The sequence below is a fragment of the Dunckerocampus dactyliophorus genome, chromosome 15 (assembly GCF_027744805.1).
Source record: "Dunckerocampus dactyliophorus isolate RoL2022-P2 chromosome 15, RoL_Ddac_1.1, whole genome shotgun sequence".
NCBI classification, from domain to species: domain Eukaryota; kingdom Metazoa; phylum Chordata; class Actinopteri; order Syngnathiformes; family Syngnathidae; genus Dunckerocampus; species Dunckerocampus dactyliophorus.
In genome coordinates this window covers 7,536,295-7,559,359 of record NC_072833.1, presented here as the reverse complement: position 1 = coordinate 7,559,359, position 23,065 = coordinate 7,536,295, and the positions used below count along the sequence as shown (strand labels likewise).

The 23,065-nt window shown below is 40.8% G+C and overlaps 1 protein-coding gene across 14 annotated transcripts in view; it reads left to right on the top strand.

The window, feature by feature from the left end:
• The window catches only part of nav3 (neuron navigator 3), a 307,018-nt gene that overhangs the window by 220,313 nt on the left and 63,640 nt on the right, over positions 1-23,065 (top strand). For all 14 annotated transcript variants that reach the window (XM_054753819.1, XM_054753817.1, XM_054753825.1 and 11 more), the window contains 4 exons: positions 6,022-6,094; positions 8,652-8,826; positions 15,094-15,162; positions 18,775-18,917. In XM_054753819.1, the coding sequence (XP_054609794.1) occupies positions 6,022-6,094; positions 8,652-8,826; positions 15,094-15,162; positions 18,775-18,917 (460 nt within the window). The remainder of the gene's footprint in view (positions 1-6,021; positions 6,095-8,651; positions 8,827-15,093; positions 15,163-18,774; positions 18,918-23,065) is intronic.

Sequence of the window (23,065 nt, the reverse complement as noted above, 5' to 3'; positions counted from 1 at the left end):
CCTATTATTTTAATTTAACCTATTCACCTCCCAGGTATGTTTTTTATGCTATTATGTAGCTGAATAACTGTTAATGTGATGCCTTAACATACCAGCTTGTAACATACCAGCTATTCATCTTGTTGTTCTCAATACAGTAAATGTGATTTACAGTATAGTCCAGTGCGACTTATGTTTGTTTTTCCTCCCCATGATGCATTTTTTGACTGATGCGACTTATAGTCTGGACTTATAGTCTGTTATTTTCTGAGGTGAGTAACCCCTGTGATGTAATGACACGGTTCCCCAGGGCAATGGAAAATGAAACTTGTGTAGAGTCAGGCTTCACCTGCTGCAAACTAAACCTGCATTAAGACTGTTTGCAACAGTGGAAAATAGGTGTTTGTTACCTCCACCAAAGAGATTGTATTGGTCTAAGGAAGACCTCATTCAATTTTAGTGCAGCTGTAAAGGTGTTCATACAGGATTTATAGTTATCATGATAAAATACATCCATATGAAGGAGGTAGGTATCTGTAAAGGTATACAATTTGGTCCTGATTCAAATGACCATAGTGGCACAAATATAAGACCCTGTTTTGGAAAAAATATTTCAGTAAGTCAAGAAAAGACAATTTTAACCTTTTTTTTTAATCATGTGAAACAACTAATGGATTGCAATAAAAACATATTCCTTAGCCGCTCAACATTTGTTTGATAACCCTGCTTTATTGATCACCGTTATCTTAAAATTGCCGTCATAACTCCTACTCTGTTTTTTGCTAACTTGTCCAATCTTTGAGACACTTTTTTTTTGGAGCGGGTCTCTGTGTTGCAGCTGCATCTCTGCAGGTCACGGGTGTGTGAGTGACAGGAAGAAAAGGTGACTTAATTGTAATATGTATTTTTAGACTTTTTCTATAGAAAAAATACATTCTTATATGGATGGAATGGAATGGAATGGGACTTTATTGTCACTTATACAGCGGTACAAGCAAAGTTGTGCAATCACCTGTACCTATATACAACGTACACATACAATATATCTGGGTCAAGACGGTAGTATTGTTTGGTCTCTGTACTCTGCTGTTCTCATTGTTCTACGTGATGTTATTGATGCTGCAGTTACTTTACAAACTTTACAAGGGAGTCTGATAAAACAACAACATATGCTTATATCACATGGCACTGATCCCTTTGATACCACATCAGTCAAAAGGTTTGAAAGAGATTAATACTTGTAGATGTTTGACCGCTGCACTCATGTGGACACACATGCGAGTCTGTGTTGCAGATGCAGATCTCCAAATTTTAACCTACAAGACAATATTTGGACAGAAGCCAATACATACTGCATGGCAGAGACATCTACATGCCTTGAAAACCGGAAATAATTGTAAGTAAAAAAAGTATATCGCTAAAGCAGGACTGCCACAGCTTCTCCATCCATCTTGGAGAGGTCGGGTCGTGGGAGCAGCAGCCTTAGCATGGAAGCCCAGACTTCCCTCTCCCTGGTGACTTCGTCCAGCTCCTCCCGGCAGATCCCGAGGCATTCCCAGGTCAGATGAGAGACATAGTTTCTCCAAAGTGTCCTGTGTCTTCCCCAAGGTCTCCTTCCGGTCAGATGTGCCCTGAACACCTCCCCAGGGAAGTGCCCGGGAGGCATCCTGACCAGGTGGCTCCTCTCAGTGCGGAGGAGCAGCGGTTCTACTCCCGAGTTTCTCCTGGATGACAGAGCTTCTCACCTTATCTCTGAGGGTCAGTCCAGCCACCCTACGGAGAAAGCTCATTTCGGCCGCTTGTACCCGCGATCTTGTCCTTACGGTCACTACCCAAAGCTCATGACCATAGGTGAGGGTAGGAACATACAGTAGCTCGAGCGGTAAATTGAGAGCTTTTCCTTTCAACTCAGGTCCGTCTTCAACACAGCAGATCGATGCAGAGTCCACATGACTGCAGACGCACACCAATCCACCTGTCAATCTCGCGTTCCATCCTTCCAAGACCTTGAGGTACTTAAACTCCTCCACTTGAGGCAGGATCTCATCCTTGACCCAGAGATGGCACTCTACCCTTTTCCGGGCGACAGCTTTTATGACTTATACGACAGTATGGATTGATTTATAAGACAAGATTGAAGTGTCAGAAGAGGCCTGATCTGAGGAAAAAAGTTTTAGTGTTGTGAAGTAGCCATCTTTTTTTTTTTTTTTTACAAAAGAAAAATAATCCTTCAGGCGACAACTTGGCAAACGTCAGTGAAATATGGCTTGTGAATGTTCTCTTATTTCAAATCAACACAACATCTCTGATTAATAAAGCATATTGCGGCTATGAAAAGCAGCCTCAGTAATGTGTCACTTTAGCGAGAAAGATGGGCCCCGCTAATTGGCTTTCAAGTGTCAAGAGGCATTAATAGCAACAAAAGGCATGCATTCATCCTGTCAACATCCTGGATGGAAAAATCCTAACTTTGGTAGAGTGATGCAAGAATTATTTGATCCAGCTGATTTTTGTTGAGCAGCAGTCTCCCATAGTCATGCACTGACTAAGGAGTTTTAAGAATCTGTTTTCCAGTGGGTACAGCATTTAATAAGATATGCCCCTGAGTCGTAAACTGCTTATGCGTGGTTTTCCAGTCCTTTTAGGAGCTTGTATTCTGTCCCATAAGATGTTCTGGCTTATTTTTATTTGACAGCTTCATTTTAGGAATAACCCTATCCGATTCTAGCCATTGTCAGTCACTTGATTCCTTTCAAGAGTACCAACATGATCTCGCAGATATTTGCGAGTCTTACTAAGACTGACTTGTTGGGAAAGAGCCATGGAAGTTTGCAGATTGTTCTGGTAGCACTTTCAATTATTGTGTGTTGGGTGTAAGCAATCTATTGTGTAAGCATCTTTAGCTTTATATGTCCCATAGTATGCAAAAGGGACTCTGTGACGTTATAACAGCAATAAGTGTCCCTAAAGCCTTTTTATGGGCACCTAATGTGAGAAAAACCTATCATCTCCCTCACTCATTGGCTCCACTGCTGGTCGCTTTTGACGTTTTCAAGACGTCGAAAGGCAAAAAAATGCGTTCTTCATTGAACATGATACCCCCTCTGACCCGCTCCGAGCTAGATGTGCCTGCTCCGTTTCTGCACCCACCACTTCAGGCTTTGCTACATATCTTAAAATAAAGCCTGCGGTCAGCTGCTGACATGGCAGCTGTAAGTTTTATCATTTTGTTTTTCTTCAGCGAATAGGCTAACCTAGCCTGATAGCCTCTTAAAATGTGACCAATGTTAGTACTGCAGCTCAATTGTTGAAAAGTAGTGTAAAATGGGACCATCAAAGTCAAAGCAGATGCTCAAACTCCAATGACTCTCCATTTGGCAAACAAGGTTCTCTCCAGGCCTAACATTTCACCAGCTCATATTAATCAGGGGTTTTGGTCTTTTGCTAACAAAAGGACCTGGCTCCTTTCTTAATAATACGAAAGTACTTTACCTCTTAGAATGTAAGCTGGTCAAGCAGTATCTTGAATTTTAACCACTATCTACACGTCACTTAAACGCAGATTAGAGTTGCGTTGTTGGTTGTTCGAGTTGTTACTGTTTGACCTTCATGGAGCCAAGAGGGTGCAAATTCAAATAAGAACTTAAATTCTTGCTTGCATGAGATTTTGCACCTCTCCATCCCCATACCCTGGAGACCCTTGCTCTACTGAGCTAAGCACCGCTTCTCACCTGTAAGCTTTTTTTGCCCTTGCATTCAGATCCAAAGCCTTGACTTCCAATACCGTAGCATGTTCTTACAATTATATGTGCATTCATTAAGTGTTCTGCACCTTGTCTGCTTGCTCATCAGCAATGGAGATGACAGGTTGCACCACACAATGTGGTTTCTAATCCAGCCAACATCATGTCTCCCAGCTGTTCTCCACTCAGCTCCTATGTGTGATACTTTGATTTACATGGGGAAGCCAATTATCACTGAACATTAATGAAGCACCATCTAGTTTCCTTCCTACACTGCAGTTTGTGCCCCTTTGTCACTCCTTTTTTCCTGCTGTTAGAAAATATTGAGTACCTCATGAAAATGCCTTTTGCTTACAGAGGCTCATGTTTGATGCCAGCTTACATTGGGAAAAATAAATGATATCAGTTACTTGAGAGGCTTTTACAAGCACCCACCAAATGAGTAGTTACACCTCGCCTCGTCCCTTGTGGGACATTAATGCCCCAGCCGTCATCCACACCTTCAATCATCATTAAGCTTTTCTACGTCATTTGAGTGTTCGAGCAGGCTAAAAACTAAATGAAAGCCTCAAGATTTGTCGTTGGAGTCGGTGGATTTCCCCGTGGAACACATGTGCTATTTTGTGTTTATATGAGTTTCACCCCTTCCTTGTGTTAATGAACGATTAAACACCCACTTGCAGCCTGCTGAACAGATGCAAAGTGCCCTGTGAGCCTTTTGCCACCATAAATGTTTTAAACTATAATAAAAAATGACCGCCAATACATTTTGCTGAGCTGTAGCGTGCACTTGTGGCATGTGGCATGGTAAAGCACACAACGAACGCGCATGTTTGCAAATGTGTGCAACATGTGCTGAAGTTGTGTTTTGAAGTTGTGTCACGCAGATGCAGACGTTATTAATAGAAAAGCCAAAGTAAGTCATCTGGGTGCTTGTATAGCCATAAAAATAATATTTCATTCCATTATTTTTATATTAATAATGACCATATTCATTTCATCTGCAGATCAACTGCAGCAAACAGCTAAGACAGGATTCGGCAACAAGCAGCAGCCTGTTTTTGTTGTGTCTGTCGAGTTACTAGGGTTGGGCGATACTGCAAATTTTGGTATAGATCCGATACACCGATGTTAATTCCGATACTTTTACCTTGAAATGTTTCATGATCCTTCTGTGATTTGGCGATTTTTTTTTTCTTTAATTTGTTGCTTATGACTATAGTCACAATAAAACACAGGGCAATCTGAACATCACAAAAAACAAACACACAGATATTTGTAACAAAATACATTGAACAGAACCAAGAATATAGATCTCATTTGGATAGTATCGCTCCGATACTGACACTGTCGATATCTGACACCATCATGATCCTTTCAAAGCTCTGTGTTGGGGTTGGGCGGTTGCCATGTAATATTATAGTTGATTTGTGTTCATTTTGAAATAATTGTGTGTTTTGCGTTGTTAAGAATGGAAATAAAAGTCAGCCTGTCTCTGTTTGTAGTTTATTGATTTCACAAGTTGAGTTGAGTTTTTAGGTATTTGTTGCTGTACCTTCAAGTGGGTTTTAATTTAGCGTCAACGGGCCCAATTGGCTCTTTTAATGCTCACGGTTGCTGAGGTTGCAGAAATACACATTACTAGACCGATGTTCTGTTCAGTAACCCAAATGGCTCATTCTCAGGCATACAGGACTGCATTGTTCTCATTTAGCATCTATTAACCACGGCATGAAGGGCATGAATCAGCACGCTGGACGTCTGGCTGAAGCACCCTTGCCTGCCCTTTGTGTGGCCTTGGCACGCTGCACTGTCACCTCTGACCTCGTCATAAAGGACCTCCTGAGGGGTGCTGGCAGTGGAGCCACATGCTAATGAAGCCGCCTGTTTGTTGCTGTCAAGGAATGCAAAAGTTTGTCACATAATAATGCAAATGAATGTGAGTAGGCCTTTGCAGAAGGCACATTCATTTGTTAATGTTTCCTTGTGGGTGTGTGCATATGCATTTTATTCACAAATAGATGCTTGTCGCTTGTTGCCAATGTATTCTTGCACCACGGCTTGTGTAGGCAGCGATACACTGCGGTCAGTATGTCACGCAGGCGGACCGCAGGGTCATGTGGGGATCGGTCTATTAACCACACAATGATGTGCTTTATGGCTAATAACGCCGGCCATCGCCGTCCCCCTAAAGCCCTCCACCCTCAAGACATTTCAGCTCATTGAATATAAAGTATTGTAACAGTCTCGCTGCAGCTGACTTTTGAGCTGATTGCCCTCTTTTTTTTTTTTCTTACAGATTGAGAATGTGGATGCATGCCTCAGTTTCCTGGATGCCAGAGGAGTGAATGTACAAGGGCTCTCAGCAGAAGGTAAGACCTGGACCAATGACGCAGTCAGATGCATTGTGGAATTCTGTGTACTATCATTCTGATTTCTAGATGTGGAAAATGTGTGTGGCTTAATCACCAGCCATTTCTTCGCAGTATCAAAAAAGTAGTACAATCCTGAAAATGCTCCATGCCGGTGAGATGTAATGAATATTACTTATACTTACTTTGAAACGCTTAATTTCTTTCCATGGATTTATCATCCACATCTGTCATGCCCCCGTGGGACGTTTTTATGTATGTTTATTGCATTTTGTTTTGGACAAAAAAGACAGCATTCTGCAGTTGTCCAACCATATGCGTCTTCCATCATTCCCAGCATTTAATAAGGAAATGTCCCACATGAGCCTAAACTCACTACCCTGAAACCAGCAGCCTGTCTCTCTCTAGATCTGCCATACATGAATTGTAATATCATTTGTTAACACACAAATACTTGTAGAATCACATTAAAGTGCACATGCTGAAAGTGTCTTCAGCTGCTGTTGTGCTCACGTGCACTGTTCCATGAAAGGCGCAAGCATGTCCTTGACCTCCCCTGCAGCAGAAATAGTGCAGGAGTTTGACACACTGAACGGCTCTAAATCCAGTTCAGCCCACCTCCGATAGCAGGAGCTTACTAAAAACAGCAAAGTGAGTCACTGCAGGCCTGGAATTTCAAAGTGGGACTGTAAATAAATGGGCTATTGGGTTACCTAACAGCAACGGCTTCTATTATTTGCTTCATTCTGCACATCTTCCTTTTGCTTTAGGATTTAAGCTGCATTTCTTTAGTATTATTGTACATGTAATTTAATAAAACATGACATATAATGACAATATTGGTGCAGTCTATGTTCCTAAGAGCAGATAAGCAGCCTATTTATTATGACAAGTAATGTACTGATACTTTTTACTTGGGAAAAAAAAAATCAACAAATTTGTGAACAATTTAACAATATAGAAATATAACAATAAGACAACAAAGATCAGCAAAATAAGCCTACACTTGAAAAGCTCATATAAAGCACATGAAACGCATGCATCAGGAGAGTCCAAAGTGTGGCCCAGGGTTCATTTTTGGTACGCAGCTCATTTTTTTATTAGCCCGTGGCATATTCCAAAACTCAAATTGATTATGAATGCAGTGGATTAGTAGATATTAATATTAGATATTACACTACCTTGTTAGATATTACTAGCATATGTTGACCTACATTGGATTTGTTTTAGCATCTTCAATGCACAAAATGTGTTTCTATATGCAGCCCTCAATGGACAAAGTCTTGACACCCTGCAAGACCTTACCGTCTGTACATTTCAGGGTCCCTGCAGTAGAGATCTCAGGAAAACACCCCCTTTTTATTTGACCTGCTCGTATCAAAAACCTGCCACATATTTTTTAATACACTCCAACATTGAATGACCAGGAGAGTACACTGTGTCTAGTTTATCTAGTAAAGTAGCAAGAACAAGGACACAAAAGGAAAGACATGAGTGCTATAAAAGAGAGCTAGACGCATGAGAGACCCTGGCCTGGCATGTATTGTCTGGGGATTGAAGCCATAAGCTTGATGAAGTAGGTAAAGGTAGAATTTATGGTGCTGGAGCAGTATTTGTCTTCTACATTGTATTACCCGGCTGTACTTGAATCTATGCCTCAAAGTCTTTTGTAACCCACCAAATAACCTCTCCAAATCATGAGAAGCAGAAAGACTGAATGGAAGCACGTCAACCACTTTAAAGGCCCCTCAGAAGCACATTTTCATTGAACGCGGGCCAAGCAGAAACACTTAATTTTCTTCATTGCACCAAGGCAGCCTCCGACTCATGCTTAATGAAAAAGCTGTGTGCTGCTGACAATCTCCTGTCAAGGCAGTCCTTTCCAGTGTCAACAAGTTTACAAAATCTGCTTATCACTCGGTATCATTAAACAGACTTGTCTTTAGATTAAGTGGATGTTAGTGTGCTTGTTTTTTCCGCAGAAAAGGGTAAAAAAATCCCCTTTTCAAAAATTAAGCATTCATTACAGTATGCTTCCTAAGGACGTTCTGGTGCAGTTGCTCAGTCGGTAAGAATTTGGGCTTTGTAATCGAACAGTCTCGGTTTGAGTCCTACTGTGGACGGAGTACTAGTTGTTGGAGAAATGCTAGTCTCCTTCTGGGCTCTTTGAGTAAGGCGCCACCATTTCTGTCTGCACATAATTGGTTTGTCTTCATGCAAAAGCAGAAATGTTGATATAGTTCCTTGTCATATATTATTTACATGCAGAGCTTCAGTTGTAAATAAACAGGATAAGTCACACTGGCTCATGTGAGAACATCTGTTTTGGTTGAACTTCTCTGCTTAAGTAGCAGATAATTCCAAGTACTAGCTGACTATGAAGTGGAAAAACTGATTTAATACTAAGCAGAAGCGTTGCTGAAACTTGTTGATGTACTTGCACACATCGAAATCAACTGTTGCAGTTCGATAGAAGAAAATCTGGTTTTATATTGTGCCCGCAAACTTTCAGACTGCGTGGACTTATCACCCTTCTTTTTGGTGTTTGCTTCTGCAGAGATCAGGAATGGCAACCTAAAGAGCATACTCGGTCTCTTTTTCATCCTGTCCCGCTACAAGCAGCAGCAGCAGCAACAGCAGCAGTACTACCAGTCGCTGGTGGAGCTCAGCCAGCAGACCAGCAGCACGGCAACATCTGCCAGCAGCCTCAAGTCGCAAGAGATGCAGTCCAGGTACACTTTAATAGCTTGTGTGGCTTGAGCCAGAACTCAATGCACCTTGTTTCCATCGTCCAGTCATTATTTTAAGTCCTTACTGAAGCATAACTATGGAAACATAGTGTCTGTTGAGATTTACCGATTGGGTTCAGGCCTGGAGACATACTTGACCACTCAATCACCTTCACCTTACTGAGCTTTGTCATCTTGGAGGTGTGTTTGGGCTCATCATCATGTTAGAAAACTGCCATGTGGCCCAGTTCCCCGAGAGAGCGGATCATACTCTGCTTCTCAATGTTACAATACATGTTGGAAGTCATGTTTCCCTCAATGAACCACAGTTCTCCAGTGTCAGCAGCAGTCTCACAACCCCAGACCATGTCCACCACGTCTACGTTTGAGTTTGGCAAGGCACAATAATGACAATAATGGACGCGTGATGAGTCATTTTTACTGGATTGCAAATATATATATGGATACACACCGGCTGCTCAAAAGTATATTCAAGTTTTATTTCTATAGTATTGATCCTTGCCAAGATATGCTATAATAAAAATGGTTGCTGAAAAACCGCAAATAACGGCCACACTCATAAAAAATGTCACCGTAAACCCTATAATATGCCTCTCCCAGTTATTGAACACATTTTGAATCAATTAAGTGTGTGTACTTTCAAAGCATACAGTTACACAACATCACATCTTGTCAAAGCATCTTCCTGCTGTAAAATGTTGAGTGAATTGACTAGTGAGCCTTCTGCGGAAGTATTTTCCCCCTGTAGATAATGCCATCATGCCACTCTTTATTTAAGTCGGTGCTTCTCAAATAGTGGGACGGAGCACCCTGGGGGGAGGCGTGGTGAACTGTCGAGGGGGCTGTCTGACTTTCTCATACTCAGCATGCAGTTTGGCTGTTGAATACGCTTGTATGCGTCACTGCTCTCCATTTTGTTTCATTTCGCTGGTTTCAGTTTTGAGTTCAGTCTGTACAGTACAGATAAATAAACAAATATTATCAGTTTCTCAATAGTATTTAAAATGGGGGGGCATGAAAACATTTATGTCCCCCAGTGGGGGCATGACAGAAAATAACTGAGAACAACTGGGTCTACAGAACAGTAAGAACAACATATATTATTTGATTTTCCTGAAAATAACCAGCCTTTAGCGACACTTGAGTGGAATCACCCTGAGAGTTGAGGCCTGCTGTAGTTTTTCAATTCAAAAAGGCTGGTGTAACATCAAGACAGGCACCCAACAGTGTCCATGTTGAGCAGCTAACAGTTAAAAGCAACCGAAGCAAAGCAAGCTGTTAGCCCAGTGATGTAAATAGACAGTTTGCAGAGGAGCATCTAAAGGCCTAACATGCCATACATGAGCAGCATTCCCTGGCATTAGATCAAGTTACTACGCTGCCTTCTTTCTTGACTCTGTGTGTAGTGAGCCCACGGCATAGTCTGTGTGCAATGAAATCTTTGCAATGAGACAAATGACAGTGACTAGATACTGTCCAGGGCTTTTAGCCTTACTCCATTTAGCAGTGTGATGCTGGTTCCGTGCTGAGTCCTGTGTTTTACATTCTATATGTGGGGAAGAAGTTAGTAGGGCGCAGCTGCCTGACATTCCCAACCTCCCTATCCCACCCTTAGAACAGGTGGAGAACGATAGTGCATCTATGCAAACAGTGAGGTTTGGGTAAAGGAAAGTGACGCTTCGTTGTGAATTATCAAGACTGTACAACGCCCCAACATTCCCATTCCTGAGAATAATAATGTAATCATTAAGGCTGTGTGGTAGCGAGCGTGAATCAGCCAGATGATCACAAGTGCGTGAGCCCAACATTAGATGCAGATGAGTCGATAGCATGCGTCGCCGGGGACTCGGTTTTCATTCACAATGGCGACACAGGAAGTGAACTGCCTTTAAATGATCAAATGTAAGCAAATTAAATATTGTGTCATCATGTAAAAGATATGGTGTGAATGAATTATCAGTAACAGATATGGAAAAGGGGTAGGATTAAATCAGCTCTGCTTCTTCCCATTCATTTTTGGACATGATGAATTGTGCAAATGTAACCAAGGGATGTTTCTTAATGTACCTTGTTAAGCATGTTCGAAACAAATTAACCTTACCCTACCGTACCACGCAAACCCAGCATTTTATCGCCTTACCTGAGGTGACTTTTATGATTTATATCGTAAACATAATTTATTGTTTTTGGTCTTATTTGCCACACTACACATATAATTCCCAATGTCCTCATTGGCCATCGTTGTTATTGACATGCGTTTTCTACAAATAAACTCTTCTGGCTAAAATGGCCTTATGGTTAGTCCTTAAAGCGCCACCTGTTCCTTTTGCCTGCACTTTACCTCCTGCTAATGCATTTTGTTGTCCAAAATGTGGCATTTTGGGTATGGAATTCATTTGATGAATACATGTAGATAATGGTCTTCTTCTGAGATGTCATGCTTGGCTTCTTCTTCTTCAGAAATTGGATTAAATCTAATCACCAAATCTTCTAATTATTTTCTTTTTCGATGATGAATCCCTTTGAGCTGCTGCGAGCCGTGGATAATTAGCATTTCTAAATAGCTGCAAAATATATATGAGGAAAATGAGAAATGTTAAAGGCTTTTCAGTGATCAAATTATCTGTCTGGCACATTTACACACATTTGCTCTCACACGTTAGGCATCCTGCAAATCTACAGTTGGACTATGGAGCTGCTTTCTATAGACAGCACCTGCTCGCCTCACTGGTGTCTCTGGGGCAAGGGATGGGATGTGTGGGGTTATATGTGTACATCCAGAGGGAGACTCCCCCTTTTGGATGGAGTGCGACATCTCAGAGCCAGCAGAGTTTTTGTGCACTCTTCAAGGCAAAAGGGCACCAAAGCGGGCTCTGGTTAGGAACAACAAAACCCTCTCTTTTGAACTCGACATGTCCAGGGGTGGACAAGGTGACCCCTTGGTATGGCGCTCGTCTCGCCTGCCCACTGCTGTGTCTCGTGACAGGAAGAGTCGCTCCCCCTACGGGAGAGCCACCAAGCCCGACTCATCGCCGAGGTACAGTTGCAATGTGTGTTGGTTGGGTCCGAGTAATGGCCATCTATGTTAATCCAAATAAGGACTTAATAGCATCAATGCTATCATGAAGTGGTTGTTTTGCTGGTGGTTGGTTGGTTTGTCATATGATTAGGATGACTATTAGTTTTAATTTCCTGGTAGTTACAATCTGATACAATCTGATACTTCTCTCCTTGACATTTGCTTTGTATGATTGGTAGAAATTGTGAGTAAAAATGTAAGATTTCTAAGGTAGACTTGATATGGTTAGCTATCTTAAAGGCCCTCTATTACGCAAATTGAGTTTTTAATGAGCATATTGTTGACCAACAAATCACCGATCTATCATAGCTCTCACGTTTTGCTCCACTTTTGAAAGAAGCTGTGCTCAAGTAGTTGGTTTTGAAGTTTCGTTTTTTATCACATCAAGAAGGAACATGATAGGGACATGATATGCCCCATGCCTCCCCCCTAACTAGATGAGGCTTGTATATGTCCAGGCTTCAGGGACAACAAATAAAATCAGGCTTTGCTACACATCTTAAAATAAAGCCTGGAGTTCTGCCAGCTATCTGTCTCTCAGCTACAGACATGGGACCTGTACGTTTGATCATTTCAGCAAATAGCTCACATAGCTATGCTAGCATTGCTATGTGATATATAGCATCTAATACATTGGAAGTTACAGTGTATATGTAAAAAGTGGATAAAACGCACAATAGTCGGAAACAGGTGCAACTTTTTAGTATTAAACCTGCTGCAAACACACAAAATAATGTGTTCCCAGTTGGGCTTAATAAAAGCATTTTAAACTGTCTAAATTCCAGCATCAAGGCTAGATTTGGGCCAACACCTCTGATGCGTACATTTACGATACAGTTGTTGGAAAATATTGTAATATGGGACCTTTAATTCACCATTGTAGGTTGTCATTGCACAGTATCAGCACTGGAGCGTATCTGGTGGGTTCCTTCCCAGATCCTAAAGCCCTTTTGCAGCTCACTTCTGGGTGTTTTAGTCTAAAAACCCATCCCTTTGATTCTTAGCCTATAGTGTCGAGCATGTGCTCTAAATGTCTCATTAGTCCAGTTAACCCTGTGTTGCCTGATGTCTCATCATTTCAAAGAATTTAAATATTGGCTGGATACATGCTGCTCGAGTCTGTGGTCATCCTTCAAGTGTAGACTGCACTTTCATCCAAATCGACCACCGCTGCTGACTTTGGAGAGAATTCCTGCATGAGTTGGTTGATATCTTTGAAACATCCCCGCCACAAATCTTCCAAGTCTTTCAGTTGGATCTGAGGAGATGATCCAGTAATACTTCAGATTTTTTATTTTTTACTAGCTTCATATTGTATAGCTGCTGATGACTGTAATGAGATACCTCCTCGCATTTGCAGTCAACTCTGGAGCTCATTTGCAATGTCACTACATCCTTAAAACCTGCAAGGTCAATTAGAAACGGTGCATAATGGCTCGGCGCTTATCACAAGGTCATTTGAATTGGAGGTTAATTGTTCTACCTCCAGAGTATGCATGGATATACCTGTATATGGTAATGAGAAATGGACATTAGTTATGCATTGAATTGAAATTTTGCACACACACTCTCAGACTCTTGATACATCACTTTGTGTCACAAAAAGGACATTACTTAGGATACTGGTGAGTGATTATGCACTTTTAGTTGTCATTTTGGGGGGAAATATGACAATGAAACTGATTATTTCTATTTATAGCATGCTATACTGTCAGATAGGCCCTTTTTTATTGTACATTTTATGCCAATTTTCATGCAAGGACACTAACCATAGATGCAGGAAATACGCAAGGGCAGCAGTGCTTCACCCAGTAGCACAGTACATTTAATTCACTTAATGCAGACAACAGAGAACCGGTTGTTCCTAGTTGCCAGAGCAAGAGTACATCTTAATCGTAGTGTTACTTCCTCCTTCTTCTGACTTAAATGAATTTCAAATCTAATAATAGAATTATATCGAATGTTCATTGTTTATATGGCTTCATTTATGTGCTCAACATGAAAAAGTTGCAATAAAAAAGACAACAGTAATTATTGCACGTTAATAGGGCTCAAAGTCTGCCTTTGCTACCTCAAAGTTAAGGCACAAATATAACTCCACAGACGTGCACCTTTAAAAATAATTTCCTAAATAGTTTGCTCATGAAGCCGACCCCAACCCGGACCAAGAGCCACAGAAGTAGGAGTGTAGGGGGGCCCAAAGTGCGGCTCAGGGGCCATCTCCGGCCCGTGGCTCATTTGTCATTGCATCACTGCAGAAACAAAATATTTTTTTTTAAAACAGCAAAAATTATAAAAATACAGATATGAGAAATAGCTGAAAATATTTCAACCAACAACCAATAACACAAAGCATATATTGTATATATGTAGGGTGTTAGTTCTTGTGCAGGTTCACGGCCGAGACCAGGGATCTTGGTTTCAAAAAGGTTGGTGACCACTGGCCAAAAGTTATCATACCGTCAGAGTCTCATACTGGCCCATGCCTATCTCTAAGTATCTAAAGACCTTACCTATCCAGTCATGGCAATCAGATTAGTCACTTTATGTGAGAAAGAAAGAATGAGAAAACCACTTAAATGCTTTGCGAGTCAGCCAGTAAACACAGTGCATTTAGCCATTGGAGTAAACAAGCGCCTCACCAGTTTTTACCTCACTTCCACATTGTACGTAGGACGATGAAAGCCACGCAGCATCTTGCTTCATAAAGCGCTCTGCATTAGCTTTACTACTTCCTGTCAAACGTGAGTGGTGGCCAGTGCTGGTTCCCATCGACGTGAATGACTCACTGTGTGAGTGTTGTGTCGTAAACTCTGACAGCAGCCACGGGTATTTCCTTCTCCTCTGCGTTTGTGTTTTTTGTGGGTGTTATTTTATTTTTTTTCTCAAAAGATACGACCACAAAATTGATTGTTAACATTTCAGGAATGATGGTGGTCATAATTACACGCATGTGACGATAACGTGTATGGCAAAAATCAAGGAGATGTCCTCCTGGCATGCAATATTAAACGCTTCCTCCTCCTCCTCCCTTATCTGTTTTTCCCTTCATTGTCAGCCTGAATGTTGCCTCTATATCAGATTATTGCATTAAGACTTGGATTAAGAAACTGGGCACATTCCTGGTTTAACACTGTTAACACTCCACACTCTGCTTTTCTTCTTCTCAGTCTCACGGCGCGATATGCAAGTCCTCCAGGCCATACTGGAATAGGATCCTCACAGAAGAAAAATACAAGGTAAATATTGAAATTACTGTTCTTGGTGTGTCTTGTTTACAAAAAAAAAGTAGGGTCCAGTTGTCTGATGCTTTCATTATTTATTCCATCCACATAACATGCAGTTAATCTTGGTCAAAATGTTAGTTGACGTGATTTGTTTATTTGGTGAATGGTTGCCTTTAAGATGGAAACGGAACAGGCTAGTTGAAAAAAGTGGCAAAGTTCTCATTTTCATCAGAATGCTCTGAATTATGCTAGAAATTACCAGGATCCTTTGGATTGACCCTCAAATGTCACATCAAAATGTAACTTTTTTCTGTTGATATGTGCAACACATGTTACAGTCACTTTCTTTTATATTTCAACTCACAATTTGACCAGGGTATGAACAAATTTTGACTTTAAATGTACTATTATTACTACTACTATTACTACTCCCAGTATACTTTTTGGCAGCTGGCTTGGTTTGTCTCCTCTGTATAATGTTCTAATTTACTCTGTTAGCTCCTTTTAAATTTGCTAATATTCATATAATATACAGTATATAAAAATAGTCATTTTAAATTTGGTTTATCGGCTTAGTAACGTGAGGCCGCACGGTGGTCTAGTGGTTAGCATGTTGGCCACACAGATCGGGAAGACCTGGGTTCTCCGTTGGGCATTTCTGTTTGCTTGTTCTCCCCATGCGTGCGTGGGTTTTCTCCGGGTTTCCTCCCACATTCCAAAAACATGCATTTTAGGTTAATTGGCGACTCTAAATTGTCCATAGGTATGAATGTGATTGTGAATGGTTGTTTGAATATATGTGCCCTGCGATTGGCTGGCGACCAGTCCAGGGTGTCAGCTGGGATAGGCTCCAGCATACCCTCCGCGACCCTAATGAGGAGAAGCGGCATAGAAAATGGATGGGTTTAGTAACGTAACGTTCAGCAGTAATTTCCCTTTTCTTGAATTTACCATTTGCTGTTTTTTGCCACAATTTTTGGAAATTTACAAAAATTGCACTACATTTTATCATGGCACTCCCTGTTGCTTTGGCATGCACCCTGCATTCTACTGTACAAATGAATTTTCATGTGGACTAAGGTCATGAAGACTGGAAGACTGTGTAACTGGAAGTGGAGTATTTGTACAGGATTGTGCAAAAGCCTGCTGGATCCTAGCTTTGTTGTTTTAACAGCCTTTTACGCAGCAGTAAATAGTATGATCGAGACAGTTAGCGGGATTATGCAAATTATGTAGAAGGGTGGTGCACGGACCAAGGAAGAACCCAGTAAATTTTGTTGAGAATCTTGATAAAGCCACGCCCAACATAACCCGGGATATAACCTACAAACTCGAACAGATGGACAAACAACCACAATACAGTGCTCTATGATTTTTGTTTCTATGCATGCTATTCAAATAAACTACTAGCTAAAATAACAAACCTATTGTTGACCTGAGACCTTTGCACATCTCTGTCAATCTAAGATACAATAGGAGGCACCATGCTGATGAATATTTCCTCTCCGGCTGCAGAGAGACAGCAACAATGCTGCAGCCAGCGGCAGCCTGTTGGGTGGTTAATCTAGCCACTCAGCATGGACAACTAGCCTCAGCACTGCTGCCTTGCAGAGATAGCACTCTATTTGCTTGCACACAGGAAAACAAGAGTCACGCAAACCAAAACCCTGCGGTAGTGAGCGCTGATTCTCCATTTACAAGTATGATTACCACATTAAATGTTTCCCATGAGGAGAGTGGAAGCTTTCATGGCCGGAAAGGGGACACCGAGCAGGTGCAATGGCCAACCGAAATACTTTTGTCCTTTGAGTCATGTGACTTTTCTAAAACAAGACTGTTTTGAACATTACACACTTCCATAAGACTACCGTGAAACACAAAACTGCTGTCCACAGTTTGCTTTGTGTTTCTCTCCCCAAGCCACATTTTGCTGATGCATTAATCAAACATGAATTTTGAGAGATGAAAGAATCCCATGATAAAAGGAACTACCTCTGATTTCCATCTAAATTGCCTCAATCTCTCGCTCATTTTCCCACTGTTTATCTCTCATTTTCCCTTGTCTGCATTACTTTCTTTTCCCCTCTCACTTCCCTTCATCTACCCTTGCCTTTGTTTTCCCCCCTTCTAGTTAGTTTTTTATTATTTTTTTTATTTCATTATCTGTCATTGTATTAAAGCCTTTTCCTTTGTTATTACTGTAGTGTCGGTGTTGGGGTTGTTGAGATCCTTTTTATTTCAATTTTCTGTCTGGATTTTTTTGTTTGTTTGTTTTTTGCAGGAGGCTAAGACGGGTGTCCTAACATTCTCCACTCGGGGCCATATAGAGACAAATTATAGAATGCTATGGGGGGGCCACTTTGATATTATTGACTTTTCTTGTATCTTTTAAGTAACCCTTTGGAGTCAGTGTGTTTACGTGTGTTTATATCTCACCTTGAAGCTGCTGCATGTCACCGGCTTTGGTGTAACAGAACAGGTTGTTTAACAGGTTGTACACACACACACACAAAAGCAGCCTCAGAGAAGCAACCAACTATGTTCAGTCACTTTGTTGTTTCAATAGGCTAGACAATCAATTATAGCTAGCTTTAGTAACTAAACTTTGTCAAATCGCCATCATTAGTTGACAACAAACATAACTAATACACATGTGTGTGTGTTACAGGGGTCGTAGTTTACATGTTCAAAGCTGGAAGAGGGCAGGACACAATGCTTGCAGTATGTTCGAAAGTTAGCGCCCCCTAGGCAACCGCTTACTCGTGACACACAGCAGCTTTAAAAACCGTTCATCTTGGCTCCGTTGCTTTCCTTTCTTTCAGTCCAACCTCACGTACATGACTGTGCTGTTATTTTTTCATTTCGACAAGTGTACTACATACTGGGCCTAAAGTCATCCAAAAACCTCAAATCCGAGTAGGGAAAATGTTGATTTATTTGTCTGTGTAAAAATGTCTAACATGTGTAATTAACCCTTCTTATAACTGAGAATGTAAATATAAAATATATCATTTAAAAAGTTCATCTATAAATTGAGCTAACAACAAAGACAAATGTTATAATTACGATAATAACTATTTACCTTCAAAGCCAGGTGAGGCCTCAGGCAGTTAACCCTTTATAGAAGGTGATGTCATGTTTCATTGACTGTTTACTTATGCTTTCATAGCAAACAAAATCCTGATCGATGATGTAAAACTCTGGTTTTACTTGATCACTTTGCACCATTTCAAGACTCGTATGCAGTTTGAAGTCTGCTCTTTTGCTGCAAGGTGAAAAGAAGTCAAATTCAATTATGCTGTACCTGCATAGACCGCAGATACAAGGTTGTAGATTCGTCAAAAATTCAATATTTCAACTCTTTCTCTTTTCTTCGTAATGTTTCATGTTTAAATATTATGTGGGCTAATTAAAATCCAGTTGGCCACACTTCTAATGGACCGCATGCAGCTTCAGCTCAAACATACTAACAGAGCATCTCCAGATTTATCAAAGCATTTTGAATGATCTGAATTCAATGCACAGATTCATACTATTATTTAACACATTTTAGGCACACACTTTCTTTAAAGAGGTAGCACCAGGAGACACTATGTTTCACCCAAAGCCCTCATGTCCCTCCAGGTTACCAGGACCCTCCAGGGTACCTGCTGCAGGCAGCGGGGCCTCCAGGAGTCCGGGATCATCCAATCTGAACCGCCGCAGCCAGAGCTTCAACAGCATCGACAAGAGCAAACCTCTACAGTATGCCAGCGGCAACGACAGAGGTGAGCAGGTGCTGTCTGGAGATACAAAGTGGTCCATCCCAGGCAGCCACTTGATGGCACCACTGGCTCACACAAGGTGCATGCAGAGAAGCCCTGCAGTCACAACCCGCCCACCCCGCCCCCCTTTTAATGGCTCTCTGCTGAATCATCCCCAAGCTCATTATTCTGTGTTAGACATGACAAATGCCATTAAGTGTCAGAGCTGACACATTTTCACATAGATAATCAAAGAAGCTTGACAATGAAGAATGATGATGCTTGGAATGGATCTTTAAACATATCCTTTGCTCCTAAATAGATTAATAACGACTCACTGGCACACATTGAGGCAATATAGTGGAAGCGCTCTCCAGGGTTGAAAACCTTTTTCATAATTAAAAACTTTCCAATGTCAACCTTTTGGCTCACAAATGGTACGGTATCTTATGGTATTTTTCTCACCATTTTCGGTTGATTCGGTTTAGTTTGAATGCTAATCAGTCGTGGTCAAACAAACAGTTGTCATTAAATGAGGTTACATTTTGGCATTAGTTAACAATAGAAGTCATTGTGGTCAGGTTATTGTGATTTTGTTTGTTTGTGTGCAACATTTTGTCCAAAGTTTTTGATTCATTAACCCACCTACTATTGATAAGTGTTTGTTACTATAATGAGAATCCACACATCGATGATACCGCAAATTATTCTATTTGAAAAATATGTTCCATTTAAAATTGGTCATTTAATTTAATTATTTTTTTATTTTTATTTTAGCGCAAAAATGGTCAGAAGATGCAATGTAATGCAAACAGAATTCAATCCAAATCCAACGTACCTTCAGAATCAATTAAACATTTTTCAAAAATGTAAATAAATAAACTTAGCAATAATAATACATTTCTATAGCACTTTGTAGGCACTCCAAGATGCATTTTTATTGTTTTAAATTCATAATGTAGTCATTTTTTTGTGAAATAATTCTTTCTAATTCATTCTGAAAATTTAACATGGAAAATTCTATTATACGAAGGGTGTAACGATTCTTTTTAATAACGATTCAATTCATGTCCTGATTCGTGGTGGCCGATACGATTCATGGACAATATTGGTTAATTTAGAACAATATGATCCGAAACGATTCCGTAACTTTTAACTGATTCAGTAACGTTTTAGCCAAAATAAATACCTACTGGACAGTGCAGGTGAACTTTCCTAGATTCACGTTGTTTTTTTTGTAAGGGAATCAGTAATAAATTAATTATGGATATAAATAAACAAGTAAACAATAATTAATGGCAAATGCATTCATATTTTATTTGAATAAAGTACAACCAACACTTCAGGTTGAATTAACAGGAGGTTAACCTTTCCTGCTCACATTTTCAATATTTAATACATTTTCATAAAAGTACAGTAAATCCAGTAAGAGCTGCCGTTACCTTGCGATGCCTGGACGGTCAGCGTTGTGTGAAGTCCTATGCCGCCTTAGTAGGTGGTTGGAAAGATTTGTCGTGTTGTCGTATTATTTTACTTGACCTTTACATATCCGACAAACAGCGAGCGACTTATTTAGAACATCTCCCTCTTCGCAAAAGCCAAAGACACTATAATTATTTCTTGCTTGTCCTCTGCCATCCATCATGCTACGATTTGTTGTCTGCTGGCGCGTGGCGATGACGTCAAACGCAGACAGACTGAATCGAGTAACGTTTACAGTCTTTATCATTAAAAGTGCTAAAAAAAACCCCACATATCCATAGAAAGCCTGCCGTGCTTAAATCCAATGCTTTATTTCCTAGTATCGATGCAGTCGATGATTACCTTTTAAACAAAGCTAAATCGATCGATATATGTCGTCCGGAATGGCAACTTGTCGAACACAGATTGATGTAGTTGTATCATAGGAATATAAATGGATGCATTGATGTAGTGGATGAATCGTTACACCCCTACCTTCAACATAGTCTCTTCAGGTTGTAACTTGGAACCAGTGAAAAAGAATTTTTGCTATAGTGTTTGCAGATTACATCCGTTTGCGTGCCGTCTATTAATCTGTGAAACCCACCAAAACGAAAAAAAAACAGTTGTGATAGCGTGCGTGTGCGGTCGTCACCGCTGCACAGCTGGCCGCTAACAGCATGAACCGGGCGTGAATGTCAGATCACCGCTTTGATAAAGTTACAGGAAATTTAGTTCGACACATGCAAACTCCCTGCTCAGCACTGGCACGGTTTAGGGTAGGAAGGATAGTGTGTGTTTCTGAAGCTGTCCCACCATCTGTTCCATGCGTACTGGTCGGCCAAGAATAGGGCGGGTCTATCAAGCAAAGTCATGCTTTTAGCTTATTTATTTAATTTTTTTTGGTTGCACCATTCAAATGCCTGATTAAGTTAAGAGTTGCATCAAAGGGCATCTGTTTCTGTGGAAGTGTATGAGTGGATTAATGTATGACTGGTCTGCTTTACATTAGGGGCATACAAACACTGGGGATCAACTTAAAGCTGAGGGATGAAAGCTGCTGACTTCATCTAACTGTATACAATAATTTAGTTCCTGTCAAGCTAATGTGTGCATACAGAGCAATGTCATATTAAAAGACTTCAAATCAGAGTGGAAAAAGTAGGGGTGGTGTGTAAAAGAACCCAGATTGAGTATCTTATATGTGTGTGTGTGTGTGTGTGTGTGCGCAAACATTTATATTACTCATATGCAAGTTTTTATTTGCCCGTCTATCCATCACGGGCCAGATGAAGTGACATTTAATTCCTTGGCCACTGTGAAAAAAAAAAAAAAGTCAGTTGCCATGGTAACAGCAAAGTCACTGCACGGTGAAAAGTGGCGACGCTGCGAAACAGCCTTAGGGGGCCGACGGATGGCGGGGTGGGCTCTCTAAAGATGGGGTTAATTGACCTGATACTTGAACATGCATTACTTACAACCTCTATCATTCACACCCATGTGTTACCTTGAGGGCTTCTGTCATGCACAGAATAATTATTTGCGCGTGTCATTGCCTGATGTTAGTCTCTATACACACACGGACTCCTAAAGAGTTGTTTTACCTCCATCAACAGGCAGTTGTGTTCAGAGCCTAAGAATTGTCCTTGGCTTGGATTGCATTGGATCTCGTTGAATTGTTCTGGTGTGTCTAATGATGGGACCAGTCAGTGTATCTTCTTGGCAATAGAATGTGGAGCTCATAGTGCATTTTGCGTTTGGGAGCGTGTATCCAGGCAGCCGTTTTTTCCCACAGTGTTAAGGGATGCTGTCACACATGTAAGCCTGTTAAAAGAGTCTCGGTATACCAACCTAAGCTGAACCCTCTTCTGCCTGCCCGAAGGAGCGTTATAATGTGAGGGAGAGGGTGACTCACAACATGTAACCTCCTTGCTCGCTATGCTGACTGATTGACAGACATTCGGTTAAATGGCGCATAACTTCGTGCTGTCAACTGTGTCGCACGCTTTATTCACCCCATCTTTGTTTTGCTGAACATTTAGGGTACATGAGAATGCACAGTGAGATATATTGTGGTCATATTTGGCCATTTCTAATTGATTATTTATGTAATTATTTAAATTAAGTCTCAGATTGACTTTTAATGATGTTATAACATCCTTCACTTGTTTGCTCCACTTTTGAGAGAAGAGGTGCTCAAATGGTCGCTTTTGAACTTTTCCAGGTTTTCATGACCTCATGAGCGATAAACCTCCTTCCTCATGGACATGATTATCGCCCCGTGTGTATGCCCACAACATGGACATGGACATGAATAATTAAATTAAATAAAAGTGACTGACGTTCCAGATCGATTAGTTTCGGCTCCAACAACGATCTGGATGTTACTTCAGTCATCATTGTTCACTACTACTCCACAGGAAGCTAAATAGCTAGTTAAGGAGAGTTGCAGTTGTTCCCGCTTAGGAAAGCACTGGGCCTAGCGTTTTGGGCTGCTGAAGAGCTCTAACAGTATGAAGACGCCGTCAGAAGGGCTGGTGTACCGACTACGTTGTAGCATAATGAAGCCTACTCTGTCAAAAGGGAATTTCCAAAGTTTCAGGTTTTTCAAGTTTTTTTTTTTGCTAACAATGTGCAAAACCCCACAGGAGAAGTACTGCCTGTACTTCTAACTTCTAAAAATGTGGAAACTGAAAAATCCAGGAAGACTG